Raw genomic sequence first — 21,639 nt, 5'->3', positions numbered from 1 at the left:
AGGCCATAGTGCAAAATAATTACAATTTAGTATTAACACTGGAGTGATAGATGTGCAGAATAAGATGTGCAAATAGAGATACTGGGGTGCAAATGAGCAAAATAAATAACAATGTAAATAACAATATGGGGATGAGGTAGTTGGGTGGGCTAATTACAGATGGGCTGTGTACAGGTGCAGTGATCGGTAAGCTGCTCTGACAACTGATGCTTAAAGTTAGTGAGGGAGATAAGAGTCTCCAGCTTCAGAGATTTCTGCAGTTTGTTCCAGTCATTTGCAGCAGAGACCTGGAAGGAATGGCGACCAAAGGAGGTGTTGGCTTTGAGGATGACCAGTGAGATATACCTGCTGGAACGCATACTACGGGTGGGTGTTGCTATGGTGACCAATGATATATTATATATTATAGTCATTTAGCAGATGCTCTTATCCAGAGCAACTTACAGTTAGTGAGTGCATACATTTTTCTTTTTTTTCCTTTTCATACTGGTCCCCCGTGGGAATCGAACCCACAACCCTGGAGTTGCAAGCGCCATGCTCTACCAACTGAGCTACACGGGACTATGATCTAAGATAAGGCGGGGATTTGCCTAGAAGTGATTTATAGATGACCTGGAGCCAGTGGGTTTGGCGACGAATATGTAGTGAGGGCCAGCCAACGAGAGCGTACAGGTCACAATGGTGGGTAGTATATGGGGCTTTGGTGACTAAATGGATGGCACTGTGATAGACTACATCCAATTTGCTGAGTAGAGTGTTGGAAGCTATTTTGTAAATGACATCGCCGAAGTCAAGGATCGGTAGGATAGTCAGTTTTACGAGGGCATGTTTAGCAGCATGAGTGAAGGAGGCTTTGTTGCGAAATAGGAAGCTGATTCTAGATTTAACTTTGGATTGGAGATGCTTAATGTGAGTCTGGAAGGAGAGTTTACGTTCTAACCAGACACCTAGGTATTTGTAGTTGTCCACATATTCTAAGTCAGACCCGCCGAGAGTAGTGATTCTAGTCGGGTGGGCGGGTGCAAGCAGCATTCGATTGAAGAGCATGCATTTAGTTTTACTAGCGTTTAAGAGCAGTTGGAGGCCACGGAAGGAGTGTTGTATGGCATTGAAGCTTGTTTGGAGGTTTGTTAACACAGTGTCCAATGAAGGGCCAGATGTAAACAAAATGGTGTCGTCTGCGTAGAGGTGGATCTGAGAGTCACCAGCAGCAAGAGCAACATCATAGTTATACACAGAGAATAGAGTCGGCCCGAGAATTGAACCCTGTGGCACCCCCATAGAGACTGCCAGAGGTCCAGACAACAGGCCCTCCGATTTGACACATTGAACTCTATCGGGGGGCAAGTTGCAGCGGAGGGTGCAGAGCTGGTGGCCGGGGTAGGGGTAGCCAGAATTATTGAAATTCTCAATTATCGTAGATTTATCGGTGGTGACAGTGTTTCCTAGCCTCAGTGCAGTGGTTAGCTGGGAGGAGGTGCTCTTATTCTCCATGGACATTACAGTGTCCCAAAACTTTTTGGAGTTAGTGCTACAGGATGCAAATTTCTGTGAAAAAGCTAGCCTTTGCTTTCCTAACTGCTTGTGTATATTGGTTCCTAACTTCCCTGAAAAGATTCATATCGCGGGGGCTATTCGATGCTAATGCAGTACGCCACAGGATGTTTTTGTGCTGGTCAAGGGCAGTCAAGTCTGGGGGGAACCAGGGGCTATATCTGTTCTTAGTTCTGAATTTTTTGAATGGGGCATGCTTATTTAAGATGGAGAGGAAAGCACTTTTAAAGAACAACCAGGCATCCTCTACTGACGGAATGAGGTCGGTATCCATCCAGGATACCCGGGCCAGGTCAATTAGAAAGGCCTGCTCGCTGAAGTGTTTTAGGGAGCGTTTGACAGTGATGAGGGGTGGTCGTTTGACCGCGGACCCATTACGGACGTAGGCAATGAGGCAGTGATCGCTGAGATCCTGGTTGAAGACAGCGGAGGTGTATTTAGAGGGTAAATTAGTCAGGATGATATCTATGAGGGTGCCCATGTTTACGGATTTAGGGTTGTACCTGGTAGGTTCCTTGATGATTTGTGTGAGATTGCGGGCATCTAGTTTAGATTGTAGGACGGCCGGGGTGTTAACATTATCCCAGTTTAGGTCACCAAGCAGTACGAACTCTGAGGATAGATGGTGGGCAAGCAATTCACATATGGTGTCCAGGGCACAACTGGGGGCTGATGGGGGTCTGTAGCAAGCGGCAACAGTGAGATACTTATTTCTGGAAAGGTGGATTTTTAGAAGTAAAAGCTCAAACTGTTTGGGCACAGACCTGGATAGTATGATAGAGCTCTGCAGGCTATCTCTACAGTAGATTGCAACTCCGCCCCCTTTGGCAGTTCTATCTAGATGGAAGATGTTGTAATTCGGGAATGGAAATGTCTGAATTTTTGGTGGCCTTCCTAAGCCAAGATTCAGACACTGCTAGAACATCAGGGTTGGCAGAGTGTGCTAACGCAGTGAATAACTCAAACTTGGGGAGGAGACTTCTGATGTTAACATGCAAGAAACCAAGGCTTTTACGGTTACAGAAGTCAACAAATGATAGCGCCTGGGGGGTAGGAGTGATACTGGGGGCTACAGGGCCTGGGTTAACCTCTACATCACCAGAGGAACAGAGGAGGAATAGAATAAGGATACGGCTAAAGGTTTTAAGAACTGGTCTTCTAGTGCGTTGGATACAGAGAAGAGGGGCAGATTTCCGGGCGTTGTAGAATTGATTCAGGGCATTATGTACAGACAAGGATATGGAAGGATATGAGTACAGTGGAGGTACACCTAAGCATTGGGTAACTATGAAAGAGATAGCATCACTGGAGTACCGATTGAACCGGTCTCCGCGTGTATGGGGGGTGGGACAAAGGAGCTCTCTGAGATGGTAGAGCTGAACTTGGGGCTCTACAGTGAAATGGTATAATAAGAACTAACCCAAACAGCAAATGGCTAGGCATATTGACATGGGAGAGAGGCATAACGCAATCACAGGTGTTATTCGAGAGGACTAAGACAACAACTGGTAATGGCGACGAAAGTTTGGGCTGAGGCTAAACAGATAAACAGGATGGGGTACCGTGTAAAGGAACAGTCCAGCAGGCATTAGCTGTGTAGCTGAGTGATCATAAGGTCCAGTGAACAGCACTAAGTCCGGGAGCAGATCGTAGGCTGCTAAAGCACAGGCGAGCGTGCTAGCGGGCCAGGGCTAGCAGATGGATCTTCGTGGTCATCGCAACGGGAAGCCTGTTGAAACCACATCAGACGATTACGTCGGCAGACCAGTCATGATGGATCGGTGGGGCTCCGTGTCAACACTAGGAGGTCCCGTCCGGTTGACAGAGATGAGACTAAAATTGAGCTTTTTGACCATCAAGGAAAACACTACGTTTGCCCACTGACAAAGAAATGATCAGTCTATAATTTTAATGGTAGGTTTATTTGAACAGTGAGAGACAGAATAACAACAAAAAAATCCAGAAAAACGCATGTCAAAAATTTTATAAATTGATTTGCATTTTAATGAGGGAAATAAGTATTTGACCCCTCTGCAAAAAATGACTTAGTACTTGGTGGCAAAACCCTTGTTGGCAATCACAGAGGTCAGATGTTTCTTGTAGTTGGCCACCAGGTTTGCACACATCTCAGGAGGGATTTTGTCCCACTCCTCTTTGCAGATCTTCTCCAAGTCATTAAGGTTTCGAGGCTGATGTTTGGCAACTCGAACCTTCAGCTCCCTCCACAGATTTTCTATGGGATTAAGGTCTGGAGACTTGCTAGGCCACTCCAGGACCTTAATGTGCTTATTCTTGAGCCACTCCTTTGTTACCTTGGCCGTGTGTTTTGGGTCATTGTCATGCTGGAATACCCATCCACGACCCATTTTCAATGCCCTGGCTGAGGGAAGGAGGTTCTCACCCAATATTTGACGGTACATGGCCCCGTCCATCGTCCCTTTGATGCGTTGAAGTTGTCCTGTCCCCTTAGCAGAAAAACACCCCCAAAGCATAATGTTTCCACCTCCATGTTTGACGGTGGGGATGGTGTTCTTGGGGTCATAGGCAGCATTCCTCCTCCTCCAAACACGGCGAGTTGAGTTGATGCCAAAGAGCTCTATTTTGGTCTCAACAGACCACAACACTTTCACCCAGTTCTCCTCTGAATCATTCAGATGTTCATTGGCAAACTTCAGACGTCCCTGTATATGTGCTTTCTTGAGCAGGGGGACCTTGCGGGCACTGCAGGATTTCAGTCCTTCACGGCGTAGTGTGTTACCAATTGTTTTCTTGGTGACTATGGTCCCAGCTGCCTTGAGATCATTGACAAGATCCTCCCGTGTAGTTCTGGGCTGATTCCTCACCGTTCTCATGATCATTGCAACTCCACGATGTGAGAACTTGCATGGAGCCCCAGGCCGAGGGAGATTGACAGTTATTTTGTGTTTCTTCCATTTGCAAATAATCGCACCAACTGTTGTCACCTTCTCACTAAGCTGCTTGGCGATGGTCTTGTAGCCCATTCCAGCCTTGTGTAGGTCTACAATCTTGTCTCTGACATCCTTGGAGAGCTCTTTGGTCTTGGCCATGGTGGAGAGTTTGGAATCTGATTGATTGATTACTTCTGTGGACAGGTGTCTTTTATACAGGTAACAAGCTGAGATTAGGAGCACTCCCTTTAAGAGTGTGCTCCTAATCTCAGCTTGTTACCTGTATAAAAGACACCTGGGAGCCAGAAATCTTTCTGATTGAGAGGGGGTCAAATACTTATTTCCCTCATTAAAATGCAAATCAACTTATAACATTTTTGACATGCGTTTTTCTGGATTTTTTTGTTGTTATTCTGTCTCTCACTGTTCAAATAAACCTACCATTAAAATGATAGACTGCTCATTTATTTGTCAGTGGGCAAACGTACAAAATCAGCAGGGGATCAAATACTTTTTTCCCTCACTGTATGTCTGGCGTAAACCCAACACCTCTCATCACCCCGAGAACTCCATCATGCTGTGGGGATGTTTTTCATCGTCAGGGACTGGGAAACTGGTCAGAATTGAAGGACTGATGGATGGCGCTAAATACAGGGAAATTCTTGAGGGATCCCTGTTTCAGTCTTCCAGAGATTTGAGACTGGGACGGAGGTTCACCTTCCAGCAGGACAATGACCCTAAGCATACTGCTAAAGCAACACTCAAGTGGTTTAAGGGGAAACATTTAAATGTCTTGGAATGGCCTAGCTCTACAAAGTATTGACTTTGGGGGGGTGAATAGTTATGCACGCTCAAGTTTTCTGTTTTTTTGTCTTATTTCTTGTTTGTTTCACAAAAAAATGTATTTTGCATCTTCAAAGTGGTAGGCATGTTGTGTAAATCAAATGATACAAACCCCCCCGAAATCCATTTTAATTCCAGGTTGAAAGGCAACAAAATCGGAAAAATCACGGCAGATCACACTTTAAGAAATGTATTTTTCTTTATTCTACTACTTAAACCCTTTTATGCATTTCCTTTATTATTGTAACAAATTCAGGAGGTAGCTCTGACCGGTGCTTGAACCCAGGTCTAGCGAGTGTTTGATTAAAGGGAAAATCCACTCAATGTTTTATTTATTTTTGTCCACTGTTGATACAGTCCCAAAATGTTCTGCATGTCAGCAGTCAGGTTTTCAAGATATTGGAATTTCAAGAAGCAAAGTGTCACCGGCCACATCATGATGATGATGCAAAAAACTTGACTGCTGACATGCAAAACATTTTGGGACTGTATCTACAGTGGACTAATAAAAAATAAATAAAATAAAAATACAGTTTTTGAGTGGATTTTCCCTTTAGGGTTGCTTGATTACTCTTCCTTCAGGAGAGCATGTCCCCATGCTTCTCTACATATCAAGTCCCTCGTGTACACGCCTCTCGGACACATCCCACTTCTGACACCAACATAGTGAATTTAGGGTATAGTCAGTGGCGGCTCCTGAAAAAATTCTCAGGAGGGGCAATTTTTCTGATGATTTAGGTGACCTACACACATTTTTAAAAAGATATGTCCAGCAACAACATGAAGACAGGGGCAGCATATAAGTCAATACCAGAATCATTTATTGACTGATCTCAGGGAGTGCTCCTAATCTCAGCTTGTTACCTGTATAAAAGACACCTGTCCACAGAAGCAATCAATCAATCAGATTCCAAACTCTCCACCATGGCCAAGACCAAAGAGCTCTCCAAGGATGTCAGGGACAAAATTGGAGACCTACACAAGGCTGGAATAATAATAATAATAATAATAAATGCCATTTAGCAGACGCTTTTATCCAAAGCGACTTACAGTCATGCGTGCATACATTTTTGTGTATGGGTGGTCCCGGGGATCGAACCCACTACCTTGGCGTTACAAGCGCCGTGCTCTACCAGCTGAGCTACAGAAAGTGGATACTCATGGATGCGCATCGCAATTGTAAAATGTCAACACAATTGGAGACACCACGTCATTTTTGGAGACATGTTATTGACAGTAAACTATTGTAGATGCGACTGCTAACTAAATAAAACATTTTAGCTGGCTAGCTAATCATCTTAGCTAAATGTGGGGCAAACAATTCAGTTATTTACCGTTAATTTGAGGGATTGGGGTGAAAGAAATCGAGTTACATAGTGATACTTTACGATATACTGTATTGACAATATCGCAATATAACCATATCCACCCTGTCCAAAGTCTCTACTTGGTCTCAGTTCTCCAGTAAACTTGTGATTATCAACACTAACCTCATCGTTGTGGCGGCGGACAGCTAGCCTGTATCCCTCATCCAGTTGAGTGGCAATGTTATTTTTTCGTTCGTACCATTTTTTGGAAAATCCTCGGGTGTAGGACTTCCCCCCTTTAGTAGAAACCTGTTGAATTATTAAATTTGGTCTGGGAGGTCCTAATTGTTTCGTTGCTAATTTATCTTCATTTGTTCGCCGACAAAAAGGAAATTCTTTCAAAGACACAATCGAGTTGCACTGAAGCCTAGCCATGTTGATAGTAGTAGTGAATTGATTGACGCTGCTACCCTCTCTTTTCTTAGTTACGTTCATGTGACGAAAGCGCGTAAGTGCAAGCCCACAGACACCCATTGAGATTGTATTGAAGGCTCTGAAATTTGAAAAAAATAGATTTTACATGGGAGTCTATGACAGAAGTTCTGGGCGATTTTCAATCTGACTGAAATCGCCCCAAAAAGGGGGTGGAGCCATTTGAAGCACGACTTTAGCCTGATTCGACATTTAGTGGCAGTGTGGCACTGTGGCAGATCAGACGTATAGATTACAACACTGATAACTACTGTTGCCGTGATATAATTGATTAGAAAAAAAATCCCTTCCTTTTCCCGTTTGGCAGTGCGTCGCCCATATCGCCCTATTGAACAGGCCGTCCCTGGGTATAGTCCTGACTGGGACTCGATCCCGGTACATGTGACTGTCAAGCCAACACCTTAACCATTACACCAAGAAGTCTGAACCTCTTGACAAAGTTGCTAGCTGTTGTGTTAAGGTTGCTACACAATATTTTATCTTCCCACTGACCTTTCCTACCTTGCACCAGCCTCAGACAAATGCCCTGCCCATGGCAGATCATAGGAAACAATGCACTGAGCATTACTTACAAGCCACATACTGCTGGCCCTGGGCCAACCTTACAATGTCTCTATTACCCCCATTCAATAAATTATCATGTATATAGCCTTTCCTGTAGCCATATCAACTGGATTCCTCAACTCAAGAAGATGTCTGGCTTCAGTAGCCTATAGTATTTGCAGTACTCAAAGCTGAAGCTGGGCGTACCATTATACCAGGCCAATGGAAACCCCCGCCCTTTCTGGCGTAGGCTAAATGTTACGCACTGTCTTCCGTGACACAGGAGTGTCCATAGCCCGCCCATAGCCCATCGATAGACGTGGCCGTCCTATGCTGTGCTGCGTTCGCTTCGCTGGCGCAGTGTCCCGTGTGGAGCGAGAGAGGGCGAAGTTTACTTTGCCTGCATTGCAGCCTGAGCGCTGCTGGAATCGAACACAACAATGGCGTCTCCCAGTTCCAACAGCAACTCAACAACCTCCAACAGCAACATCGCAGGATCCACCTCGCACCACCATCACCCGCAAACACAACACATGACCACCGTCAGCAGCATGCAAGGTAAGAGCAGATGGCCTAATGTCGATTTTCTACTTGATCACAGCTATTTAGCTGTTGAAAAACATGACTTGGCTAGCCTACCTACCATTGCCCGGAGAGGCTAAGCTACATAGCAGAGATGCAGCTAGCTATATGCTGCTAAATGTAGCGCCTCGGCCATTTGTTGCAACATTGTAATTTTCTACACGGTGTACTCTTACAATGTTACAACCACTGAAATGTGATCACGCCATCTGAAAATGGTTACATTGTAGTTACGGACGTTCCACTGCAATTGAGTTTCCATCAATCGATTTTAGTCGAGTTAGTTGCTGCATGCACAACTAAAGACAGGGCCTAGTACCATATTGAGAAATTTATGTTTTCCCTTTCACGACATTTGCATAGGTAGGCTATTTACTACTGTATTGTTAGTAAATACATTTTACATATAAATAATGACAATTTTAATTACTTTGTTTCTATGTATATTTTACCTTGGAAACATTGACACATGATTGGCATTGCAATGTCAGTGCTATATTCTTGATTATAAACTGGGCGGTTCGAGCCCTGAATGCTGATTGGCTGACAGCCGTGGTATATCAGACCATATACCACGGGTATGACAAAACATTTATTTTTACTGCTCTAATGAAGTTGGTAACCAGTTATAATAGCAATAAGGCACCTCAGGGTTTTGTGGTATATGGCCAATATACCACAGCTAAGGGCTGTATCCAGGCACTCCGCTTTACGTAGTGCATAAGAACAGCCCTTAGCCGTGGCATATTGGCCATTTACCACACCCCCTCATACATTATTGCTTAATTGACACTGTCATTTAATGTTGCAATATGTGATCAGTGTTTTAGTGCTATAAATGTAGGCCTACTTTCACAAATGCAATTGTAGATTTCTGTAGCAAATTTTCAGCTTCAAATCTTTATTTTAAACATTTCAGAAACCAACACGTGCTGGAGGTGTCAAAACGAAACAGGTACTATTGATTTTTTAAATAGGATTTCAGTAGAATATTACTAGGTTGTTGTTGATGCGATATTCTGTTAATCTTAGTGGAATATGATTTACCATTGTTTCACTCCCTATTTCCCTTTTTGTTTTTAATTTCCTCATTGAATTCCCCATTCTGTATGTTTTCATTCACTGGTACAGGTTCTAGGTTAGAGATTTCCCACCATTCCATAGCTACTGAAATAAACAGATTATTGTAGCCTAATATGAGGCTCAATATTTTAGACAGCCAAATATTTGGAGGGTAGCATAAATACACATAAATAACATAACCAGCTCTCACTTGCCCTTGAAAGCTAGGGTTGCACAGTCATAGTAGATTGACGACTTCCATCCAGATGACATAGTGACTAGACAACAGGAATATCTATCTATCCACCTGTAAATCACACAGAATCAATGTATTTATCTTCAACTACATGCTGCGCCTATATTGCACTGTTGCGGAACAGCAACTTTTGCTAAATTTAACTTGCTAAATTCATAATTACAGAGAACCAGATTAGCCTGTTTTCGAAACCTATTGGAAAACACTCACGTTTACAGTAGAAGAGCGCAAAGCCAAAATGTAGTAAAATGTCTTTTCTTTACCTTAGGGTTTCAGATAAGCCTGTCTGGAGTGCCCCAAAGTAAGCATTAGCATTCTCTCAGCACAACAACCCTCTCTCTCTCTGTGGGTGCATCCCAATAGTCTGAAGTGTTTCCTCTCCTTGTCTCCTTTCCTCCATCTGCACTGACTGGACAGTTGAAAGCAAATATTTGTTGGGCATCAACCAAATCTCTTTCACCTAGTATGTGTTGTCAGAGCAGTGAAGGATAGGATACAAGGTAGGTGGGGGAGGAGACAAGGAGAGGAAGCCACTCTAGACTATTGAGATGCAGCATGTGTGGTTCTCTGGTAGTGGGGGTGGTCTGTCTACTGTTCTCTGTTGACTAATCTAATCCAAGGTGGAGCGTTTGTTTGGGTGAGGATTCATTTGCACCTGGGCATAATGGTTAACGGGACCACTAGTACTGCACTTCTGATTTGGGCCTGTAGGCCACTACTCTGTATGTCAAAGAAGACCCCATGCTCCCATCTCATTATCATATAGTTGAGTACTTAACAGTTATTCTGTTATGTATTTCTTGATGAAAGACCATGATAGAAACATTTTGCACTTAAAGAGTTAACAGATATAGACTACGTTAGTATGGAATAGATTGTATCTTGCTGTCTCGTTTGGACGTCAAATAATGTTTTGAGGGTGTTGTTGGGTTTCCTCTTTGACAAGTCTATTACTATAGCTACTGCACAATGAAAACAAACTATGGAAATGTCTTAAATGGATTCCCAGTGCATGCAGGTTTGCATTGCAATCAATTCATGTTGGGTTAATTTTGTAGTGGTAATTCAGTAACGACACTGAGGCGTTGTCTGCATTTCCTGGCAATTGGGAACCCCTGCATTTGTGGGCACTTTGCTTGTGTTTATAATGCATCATACTTGTGTTCTGTCAATATCAGGCAAATCCAAGCCTGAAAGGTATAGGGAGACTGTCTCTCTGAGCATGGAACAATGACACTATAATTACACCAAAAGTATGTGGACACCTGCATGGGCATTAATATCATGGGCATTAATATGGGGTTGGTCCCCCCCTTTGGTGCTATAACAGCCTCCAGTCTTTTGGTAAGGCTTTCCACTAGATGTTGGAACATTGCTGCAGGGTCTTGCTTCGATTCAGCCATGAGCATTAGTGAGGTCGGGCACTGATGTGGGCCATTAGGCCTGGCTCCATGTCGGCGGTCCAATTCCAATTCATCCCAAAGGTGTTTGATGGGGTTGAGGTCAGGGCTCTGTGCAGGCCAGTCAAGTTCTTCCACACCGATCTCGACAAACCATTTCTGTATGAACCTCGCTTTGTGCACGGGGTCATTGTCATGCTGAAACAGGAAAAGGCCTTCCTCAAACTGTTGCCACCAAGTTGGAAGCACAGAATCGTCTAGAATGTAATTGTATGCTGAAGCGTTAAGATTTCCCTTCACTGGAACTAAGGGGCCTAGCCCGAACCATGAAAAACAGCCCCAGACCATTATTCCTCCTCCACCAAACTTTACAGTTGGCACTATGCATTGGGGCAGGTAGCGTTCTCCTGGCATCCGCCAAACCCAGATTCATCTGTCGGACTGCCAGATGGTGAAGTGTGATTAATCTCTCCAGAGAACGCGTTTCCACTTCTCCAGTCCAATGGCGGCGAGCTTTACACCACTCCAGCCGACGCTTGGCATTGCGCATGATGATCTTAGGCTTGTGTGCTGCTGCTCGGCCATGGAAACACATTTCCTGAAGCTCCCGGCGAACAGTTCTTGTGCTGACGTTGCTTCCAGAGGCAGTTTGGAACTCGTTAGTGAGTGTTGAAACCAAGGACAGACGATTTTTACGCGCTACGCACTTCACCACTCCGCTGTGTGCGTGGCTGTGTGCTCGATTTTATACATCTGTCAGCAACGGGTGTGGCTGAAATGGATCCTCAAAACGTTCTATAGCTGCACCATCGAGAGCATCCTGACTGGTTGCATCACTGCCTGGTATGGCAACTGCTCGGCCTCCGACCGCAAGGCACTACAGAGGATAGTGCATACGACCCAGTACATCACTGGGGCCAAGCTTCCTGCCGTCCAGGACCTCTATACCAGGCGATGTCAGAGGAAGGCCCTAAAAATTGTCAAATACTCCAGCCACCCTAGTCATAGACTGTTCTCTCTGCTACCGCACGGCAAGCGGTACCGGAGCGCCAAGTCTAGGTCCAAAAGGCTTCTTAACAGCTTCTACCCCCCCAAGCCGTAAGACTCCTGAACAGCTAATCAAATGGCTACCCAGCCTATTTGCATCCCCCCTCTTTTACGCTGCTGCTACTCTCTGTTTATTATCTATGCATAGTGACTTTAACTCTACCTACAACTACATGTACATATTACCTCAATTACCTCGACTAACCTGTGCCCCCACACATTGACTCTGTACCGGTACCCCCTGTATATGGCCTCGCTACATTAATTATTTTTTACTTATTTATTTTTTACTTAACACTTATTTTTCTTAACTGCATTGTTGGTTAAGGGCTTGTAAGTAAGCATTACACTGTAAGGTGTACACATGTTGTATTCGTTGCATGTGACATAAAATTAGATTTGATTTGATATAGCTGAATCCACAAATTTGAAGCGGTGTCCACATACTTTTGGCCATGTAGTGTATTTTCCAGTCTCCTGAAACATCATTGATACTTTAATTTACTGAATTTCTCACTCAATTTACGCTGAAACTAAACTTACTCTCAGGGACTTCTCTTACAACCCCATATAATGTTTTCCCGCGTCCCATCCACCAATGTAGCATTACCTGCTCCCCTTGTTTCCTCACCCTAACCAGCATGTGTTGTGTACAAACATGTCTGTTTCCCCCTGTCTCTCTGCCAGGTAAACGTAAAGCCCTGAAGCTGAACTTCGCCAACCCTCCAGTGAAGCCAGCTACCAGGTTGCCCCTCAACCCCTCCCCTTCAACTGCCCCCTCCTTCCAGAACCCACACATGTAAGTACTGTGGAGAGCAGGTCGAAAACACACCCTTATCCTAGTGCTAATCTAATGGTCAGTAAGAGGGCTGTTTCGAAGGGTTGTTGGGTCTTGATAGTGCTAGTTTAGAACTAATTGTAATGTTAGGTTTATAACAGGTTATGTATTTCTGTTTGGCGATTATGTTAGCTTTATTGTTGTAGGGAAACATAATCTTCATACACACTGTAGGGTACTGTTTGTGTGCAGGTATAAACCAGGTTTTAAAGCACTCTTATTCTCAGCCCTGAGAATACAGTAAAATGTCTGTGCAGGATGAGTCAGCATCTTGAGTCTCTTCTTCAGTATGGTCTGCTCTGCCAAGACGTTATATCTTATTTCTCGTGTTTTTTTTATTAGTTATACTTTTTGGATATTGAATACTGCCCCGTTGGGTAGGGCTTGCGTGTGAAGCATTTCACTGTACTTGTGCATGTGACAAATAAAACGTGAAACTTGAATGCCAAGGAGCGAGGTGGAGGCATCCTCTAAATATGATTAGCGGCTCAGGGACTTGATACATTATTTATCACTTCCTCATTTATGTATAATGTATTCTCCCCTCTCTTCCCCAAACACTCTCCTCTTTATTCTCTCTCTTCCTCTGTCTCCCCTCTCTGTCCTGCCACCTTCTTCCTCCTCTGTCTCGATTCCTCTTTTCCCCCTCCTCCCTCTCTCTTACCCCATCTTCGTCCTTCCCCACATTTTCCCTCTCTTTTTATCCTCTCTCTCTTCCTCCTCCCTCTCCCTCTCCTCTCCCTCCCGTAAAGAGAGCGTATGAGGACACACAGTATCGAGTCGTCGGGGAAGCTGAAGATTTCTACGGAGAATGCCTGTGACTTCACGGCCGAGGACCTGAGGGACCTGGGGGAGATCGGCCGTGGGGCCTACGGCTCCGTCAACAAGATGCAGCACAAACCCAGCGGACAGATCATGGCCGTCAAGGTGACCACACCAGCTGCTCTCATCCTCACTGACTGAGCCATTACAGGCTGAATGCTAACTTTGATATACTGTAGTCTACCCACCTCGTAAATCGCTCTGTCATGTAAATAAATAATGTATGGATGTTTATGTGTGTGACAGTTTGATTTAGATGTGCGCATCTAATGAATAGGAGAGCTTATAACATATTGTCTTGATTCTTGGTGGATGTTAGACCTAGTAATACAACAATGTTTTGACCATAATGGTCTTCATCAGGTGATGGCTAGTACGCGCTATGAACTGATCTCTCAGCTGTTGGTAGTTTCCCCTATTTCTGTTGAACATCTTTTGTTGTTGTCACTGTCCCCCTCAGAGGATCCGCTCCACGGTGGATGAGAAGGAGCAGAAGCAGCTGCTGATGGATCTAGACGTGGTGATGAGGAGTAGTGACTGTCTCTATATCGTCCAGTTCTACGGAGCTCTCTTCAGAGAGGTGAGACTGTTACATTATACACTACATGGCCAAAAGTATGTGGACACCTGCTCGTCGAACATCCCATTCCAAAATCATGGACATTAATTTAGAGTTGGTCCCCCCTTTGCTGCTATAACAGCCTCCACTCTTCTGGGAAGGCTTTCCACTAGATGCTGGGACATTGCTGCGGGAACTTGCTTCCATTCAGCCACGAGCATTAGTGAGGTCGGGCACTGATGTTGGGCGATTAGGCCTGGCTCGCAGTCGGTGTTCCAATTCATCCCAAAGGTGTTCGATGGGGTTGAGGTCAGGGTTCTGTGCAGGGCAGTCAAGTTCTTCCACACCGATCTCGACAAACCATTTATGTATGGACCTCGCTGTGTGCACGAGGGCATTGTCATGCTGAAACAGGAAAGGTCCTTCCCCAAACTGTTGCCACCAAGTTGGAAGCACAGAATCATCTAGAATGTCATTGTAAGCTGTAGCATTTAAGATTTCCCTTTACTGGAACTAAGGGGCCTAGCCCGAACCATGAAAAACAGCCCCAGACCATTATTCCTCCTCCACCAAACGTTACAGTTGGCACTATGCATTTGGGCAGGTAGCATTCTCCTGGCATCCCCCAAACCCATATTTGTCCGTCGGACTGCCAGATGGTGAAGCGTGATTCATCACTCCAGAGAACGCATTTCCACTGCTCCAGAGTCCAATGGCGGCGAGCTTTACACCACTCCAGCCGACGCTTGGCATTGCGCATGATCATAGGCTTGTGTGCTGCTGCTCGGCCATGGAAACCCATTTCATGAAGCTCCCGACGAACAGTTCTTGTTCTGACGTTGCTTCCAGAGGCAGTTGGAACTCGGTAGTGAGTGTTGCAACCAAGGACAGACAAGTTTTACACGCTACGTGTTTCAGCACTCGGCGGTCCCGTTCTGTGAGCTTGTGTGGTCTACCACTTGGCGGCTGAGCCGTTGTTGCTCCTAGACGTTTCCACTTCACAATAACAGCACTTACAATTGACTGGGGCAGCTTTAGCAGGGCAGAAATTTGACGAACTGACTTGTTGGAAAGGTGGGCATCCTATGACAGTGCCACGTTGAAAGTCACTGAGCTCTTCAGTATGGGCCATTCTAGTGCCAGTGTTTGTCTATGGAGATTGCATGGCGGTGTGCTCGATTTTTTTATACACCTCTAAGCAACAGGGGTGGCTGAAATAGCCGAATCCACTCATTTGAAGGGGTGTCCCTTCACTACATACTTTTGGCCATGTAGTATATATTAGTAGTAGTGACTGTCTCTATCGTCCATTTCTACGGAGCTCTCTTAAGAGCAGTTAAAATATCTCATTAGAGAGGTTCAGTTCTGGGGCAGCAGTAATACTAAAATTTTGGGTCGGGACTGGACACATTGTTTTGTTACAAGTATATTTCTGTGGCATACTTGTGATCAATAATGAAATCTCTTTCTTTTTAGGGCGACTGTTGGATATGTATGGAACTAATGTCTACCTCATTCGACAAATTCTACAAATATGTATATTGTTCGTTAGATGACGTCATTCCAGAGGAAATATTAGGCAAAATTACATTAGCAGTGAGTGTTTTTTATTTATTTATTGTGATTATAATCTGTTTATAACATATTTATATGAATGCAGTTGTTGGTCACAGATACAGTACATTGTAACAATGTTTATGTTTCTTTGTACAGACCGTTAAAGCACTGAACCACTTAAAAGAAAACTTGAAAATAATTCACAGAGGTAAGTCTTGGTTGTCAGATAAATCTTTTGCAGTTTGGCCATATTTGTACGAATTATTCTCACAGCTATGTTTGGTGCATGAACTCCAAAACCTTCTTTATGTTTGTGTGCTCCCAGACATCAAACCTTCCAACATTCTCATGGATCGTAACGGCAACATCAAGCTGTGTGACTTTGGCATCAGCGGTCAGCTGGTGGACTCAATAGCCAAGACCAGAGACGCAGGCTGCAGGCCCTACATGGCGGTAAGTCTGGTGGAGACGGGTGTCATGTAAAAATCTTCCCAGCATGAAATAGTTTCCAATCGTTCTGATTGTGTTCTGATTGTGACGTCATGCTGTAAAACTTCTTCCAGCGTGAAAATGTTCCCAGTTCAATAATTGCACGAGCATCTCTTTATGTGGATGGCAGAGCTCTTGCGGATGTTTCTCACTCCCTTCCTCGACCTCGAAAAACTGTTCTGTGTGCACACACATTTGCTTCACACATCTGTCAGTCAATAGTGGCCAGGAGTATTGACACTGACCAATCAGACACCCAGACTCACGCGTCAAAGTCCTGAGGGTTGGTGTGAGGAGAGATTTTTTCTGATTGCAAAGACTTGGGCGTTACGGGAGGGTGTGAGAAACATCTGCACCAGCTCTGCCATCCACATAAAGAGACGCACGTGCAATTATTGAACTAGGAACTATTTCACGCTGGGAAGATTTTTACATGATAATGGGCACTGCTTTTACATTGTTGGAACAAATACTAAGTAGTGAGATGCATGGGTAACTTGAGTTTTACTGCAAATCTCACTAAAATGTTAGCTAGGATTCGGTTCCTGAATTGTCCGGTATATCGTGTATAAGTGTGCTGTAGGTTAAATTGTGTTTTTGTTCTCCAGCCGGAGAGGATAGACCCCAGTGCTTCCAGACAAGGCTACGACGTCCGATCTGACGTGTGGAGTCTGGGGATAACCCTGGTAATTATCTCATTCAGTTGATTCATACATTGATTTGATGTTGACCAATGGGACAGGAGAAAAACAACTTTACTATATTGCCAAACATATGTTATAACCTGGCTGCACTGTTATTGAGTATTACTGTTATTAATGACAATCTATTAAAGCTGCAATATGTAACTTTTTGGGTGACCTGACCAAATTCACATAAGTATGTGTTATAGATCTGTCATTCTCATTGAAAGCAAGTCTAAGAAGCGGTAGATCTGTTCTATGTGCGCTATTTCTATGCTTCCCGTTCTTAAGTTCGGTTTTTGCGTCTTTTTCTTTCGGTTTTGTAGACCAGCTTCAAATAGCTATGATTATGGAAATGATATTTCACAGCAGTTTAGATGGTACAATGATTCTCTTGACTATACTTGCTTGTTTTTGTCACAAACTGAAACTGTTATAATTGTAGGAAACAGGAAATGGCGGAGAGATTTCTGCATAGTGCATCTTTTAACTAATTCTAAACCCTTGGTGGTGGCAGTCAATGAGTAATACACATTTTCTTTGTCTAATGCCCGTCTCTGTGTGTCTTCAGTATGAGCTTGCCACCGGCAGGTTCCCGTACCCTAAGTGGAATAGTGTGTTTGACCAGCTGACCCAGGTGGTGAAGGGTGAGCCGCCCCAGCTCTGCAACTCTGAAGACAGGCAGTTCTCCCCCAAGTTCATCAACTTTGTCAACTTATGGTGAGTATGACCTCTGGTGAAAGCAGTCTACCAGTGGATATGCTATTGCACAATGACTCTCTCCTAGAGGCTTTTTCATTTATGCCCTCTGCTGGTAGAATGGGGATAAGGCAACAGTGCTGTTTATCCAACAGGAGTATATTGCTGTTTGCTGAATTGCTAATTGCTTCACCCCCCATTTTTCTACAGCCTTACAAAGGATGAGTCAAAACGGCCAAAGTACAAGGAGCTCCTGGTAAGTTTGTCTTTCTATGGTAGGACTTGAGCTGTTATATACCTTTTTGGATTTCACTGTGTATTGGCTGCTATGTGGGAAACTGTAAAGCTTGATCTATACTGAACAAAAATATAAGCGCAACATGCAAAAAAGGTCAAAGATTTTACTGAGTTACAGGTCATATAAGGAAATCTGTCAATTTAAATAAAGTAATTAGGCCCTAATCTATGGATTTCACATGACTGGGAATACAGATATGCATGTGTTGGTCAGAGATACCTTTTAAAAAAGAGTAGGGGCGTGGATCAGAAAACTGGTGTGACCACCATTTGCCTCATGCAGCGCAACACATCTCCTTCAGAGTTGTTGGCTGTTGATTGTGGCCTGTGGAATGTTGTCCAACTCCGAACTGCAGTCAGGTTAAGACCATGGTGAGGACGACGAGCACGCAGATAAGCTTCCCTGAAACAGTTTGTGCAGAAATCCTTCGGTTGTGCAAACCCACAGTTTCATCAGCTGTCCGGGTGGCTGGTCTCAGACAATCCAGCAGGTGAAGAAGCCGGATGTGGAGGTCCTGGGCTGGCGTGGTTACACGTACTGCCAAATTCTCTAAAATGAAGTTGGAGGAGGCTTATGGTAGAGAAGTGAACATTCAATTCTCTGGCAACAGCTCTGGTGGACATTCCTGCAGTCAGCATTCCAATTGCATGCTCCCTCTACTTAAGACATCTGTCATTGTGCTGTGTGACAAACGTCACTTTTTAGTGGCCTTTTATTGTCCCCAGCACAAGGTGCACCTGTGTAATGATCATGCTGTTTAATCAGCTTCTTGATATGCCACACCTGTCAGATGGGTATTTTTGTTCAGTATAGTTTCTCAGTGGCCATATTGAACATATGTGACTGAGGTAATGTTTTTGTCTCCTCCAGAAACACCCGTTCATCCTGATGTACGAAGAGAGGTTTGTGGATGTGGCTAGCTACGTGTGTCGCATCCTGGACCAGATCCCAGCCTCCCCCATCTCCCCCATGTATGTGGACTGACGGGGGGGGGCACACCTTACACCGCGACACACATGCCGGGGGGAAACAGTACACCGTGACACACGACGCATGACATCTTAGCCCTCAGATGCACAGAGTTACTATAGTATCAGCTGTTTGTTTCCATCTTCCAAAGAACACGAGAACAATTCCATATAAAAAATTAATCGCCCTGTGCAATACGATAATACACACTCACTCATGCTTGTTCAATGTCAATTAAAATATCTAGATTATCCTCCCATCTTCAGACAGCTAAACTTGAAGACATTCAATTGGCTCAACGTATATACAATGTTCATATTTTTTGTGCTAGAAAAATGGGTTATAGTACATATACTGTATGTGTATATGTACAGTGTGTGTGTATGTGTGTGTATATATTTATATTTACGCGCACATATACATACACTTGAAAATAGATGTAAACAAATACAGAAGTTACCAAATAAACATGTTGTTGGAAAGTGATGCTCATGACATTATGAACAAAATAGTATTCTATTTGAATTGTACATTGTGGACTGTTTGTGTGCTCACTTCTATGTCGTCAGAAAATGTACAGATGTATGCAGACAGACTTGTCTAAGCGTGACACTCGTATCACACAGTATGTTATGGGCACCTATACTCATTGTAAATGAATGGGTCTGATGATGCAAAAGTGTGAAACCCAAATCGATGGTGTTAATGTGGCTTTATTTTCTTAATATGCAATTTACAGTATGACTGTTTTCTGTCTCATCGCATAATTCACGTTAAAAAAAAACATCTAAATGTTGTTCACTCTGCAAAATGAAAAATGTACAGTAGGATTGTAAGACTCCACAATTGTATATCTGTATGTATATGTACATCTCAAAACAGTCTGCTATTATACACCGGTTCTCTTCAGTAGTTAGTAGCGCGGATGCACACGGCAAAGCCTGCTCAAGCAGTTAGAGTACATCATTCTCAACCTGCCACTACTAAGTGGAGCAACTTACAACCAGTCGCCATGGTCCGATCTGCATGGCCACTAGCTATTAAACCTCTCACTTTGCAGGGCGTCACGTTGAACATGTCATATATACATTGATTGCTTGACCAGGCCCGTGCTGTATCGGTCTGTGGAAAATAGTTCCTAACTCCCGCCTCGACAGTCACGTTATACTATAGCACTGTACAGTTCATCTGCCCATCCCTCCTGATCAAAGAGCTGTAAGAGTTCAGTAATAGATCAGTCAGCATGTTCTTCAGTGGCTCGGGCTGCTCGGAATGATACTCGAGCCTCGCACTAGATGGAATGTTCTGTTTCCCTCACTAACCCTTAGGCATCACGTAGGGCGGATCTCAATAGTGTACTCTTTCTTTCGCTCAGAAATCCACATTCAGTGTATAATAATGTAGCGAAGCAAAACGAACACACGATGGAGTTAGCTAGTGAACCAAACTGTTGTGTGTATGTGGCGTTGAGGAGGGATGACACGGCAGGCGTTCAGCATCGGCATGTCAGCCGTGTTAAATGACAACCAACCTGGGTTGTGCTTCACTAAGCACAGTCAATGTGTTTGCCAGATAACTTCGATAAACTTTCAGATGTAACTCCCAGGTTACTGTATGTGATATCTTTAAGAACTAGAAAACGACAGTTGTTCCTGAATGTTTAGGAAAGGTAGCTGGCTATCTCATTGATTGTGCTTCATGAAATGCCCCCTTGGAATTATGTCAGGGGTCAGTACAGAAATGTTGCTTACATATGCAACTGATTCAGGAGCGTGGAACATTACAGAACATTCCGATAGAAAAGTACTACATAGACCTGACCTGATTCCCTGTTATGTGACGTATGGAATCGAGTTGGCTCTATTCATTCCATTTCTATCTGCATTGTTCCAAATGTTGCATCCCTCTGGAAAAGCATATGCTCTTATCAACTAAAGTTTGGGTGAGAAGATTTTATTGATGGTGCACCGATGTGTTCTATGGATGTGGAACACTTATGGTTACCTGGTGAATATATTATCTTATGGAGGGGTACATGTTGTATAAATTGCAATTTATTAGAATGTTGATATTAGATTATAAGATGATAAATGGCAATGAGTATTATATTGTATCTTTATCAAGGGTTAAAAAAATGAATAAAGTTCACATTGAGAAAATACAAACGCTGTATTGAGAAACTGGGTGATCTGTCTGTCATCATAGATAAAGGTACAACATAGAAACGTTGATTTATTTGTGTTTCAGTTTATTGCTTTCTCTTCTACAATAATGCAGTGGTGTGGACACATACTGGTTTACATGGTAAAGCTGTTCAGTGGCCAAGCAACAAGGAAGCTTTTTGTCAGATGTAAAATGTTGATTTAAAAGAAAGAGAGAAAGGAAAATCGCCCCGCAACATTAGGTAAAGCTGCTGTAGAAGCACATTACCTGCCATCAGCTTGAAATGCCCAATGGCCGGGTGAGAACATAGACATGTATAGTCTTCTGTGTTTGTATTGGTTATTTGTTTATTTTACCTTTTATTTTAATATATATTTTATATGGGAGTCATACTGAGGCCAAGGTCCCTTTAACAGATGAGGCCTGAATTAAATAAATTATAGAATATATACACTGAGTATACCAAACATTGGGACACACCTTCCTAATATTGAGTTGCGCCCCCCCCCCCCCTGCTTTTGGCCCTCAGAACAGCCTCAATTCGTTGGGGGATGGACTCTACAAAGT

General features: G+C 43.7%; 1 protein-coding gene across 2 annotated transcripts; it reads left to right on the top strand.

Annotated features, from left to right (window-relative positions):
- Positions 1–7,922: 7,922 nt before the first annotated feature.
- Positions 7,923–21,138, top strand: map2k4b (mitogen-activated protein kinase kinase 4b). 2 transcript variants are annotated; one of them, XM_041858708.2, is made up of 13 exons: positions 7,923–8,206; positions 9,150–9,185; positions 9,817–9,849; positions 12,683–12,794; positions 13,586–13,760; positions 14,116–14,235; positions 15,691–15,810; positions 15,928–15,979; positions 16,097–16,224; positions 16,869–16,946; positions 17,515–17,663; positions 17,853–17,898; positions 18,811–21,138. In XM_041858708.2, exons 1-13 carry the CDS (start codon positions 8,089–8,091, stop codon positions 18,922–18,924), a joined length of 1,281 nt encoding a protein of 426 aa, XP_041714642.2. In that variant the 5' UTR covers positions 7,923–8,088; the 3' UTR covers positions 18,925–21,138. The 2 variants fall into 2 exon arrangements, with proteins under 2 accessions (XP_041714642.2, XP_041714643.2); XM_041858709.2 differs by lacking the exon at positions 9,817–9,849 and having other exon boundaries at positions 7,924–8,206.
- The last annotated feature ends 501 nt before the right edge of the window (positions 21,139–21,639 follow it).

The sequence above is a fragment of the Coregonus clupeaformis genome, chromosome 31 (genome assembly GCF_020615455.1).
Source record: "Coregonus clupeaformis isolate EN_2021a chromosome 31, ASM2061545v1, whole genome shotgun sequence".
NCBI classification, from domain to species: Eukaryota; Metazoa; Chordata; class Actinopteri; order Salmoniformes; family Salmonidae; genus Coregonus; species Coregonus clupeaformis.
The sequence above is the reverse complement of the archived record's forward strand: the minus strand, read 5'-3'. Positions and strand labels throughout refer to the sequence as shown.

Excerpts from the sequence above, each read along its gene's own strand:
- map2k4b (XM_041858708.2), top strand. The coding sequence starts at position 8,089 with ATGGCGTCTCCCAGTTCCAACAGCAACTCAACAACCTCCAACAGCAAC. Across the intron at positions 12,795-13,585 it reads TCCTTCCAGAACCCACACAT|AGAGCGTATGAGGACACACA; the intron begins GTAAGTACTGTG and ends CCTCCCGTAAAG. Across the intron at positions 16,225-16,868 it reads GCTGCAGGCCCTACATGGCG|CCGGAGAGGATAGACCCCAG; the intron begins GTAAGTCTGGTG and ends TTTGTTCTCCAG.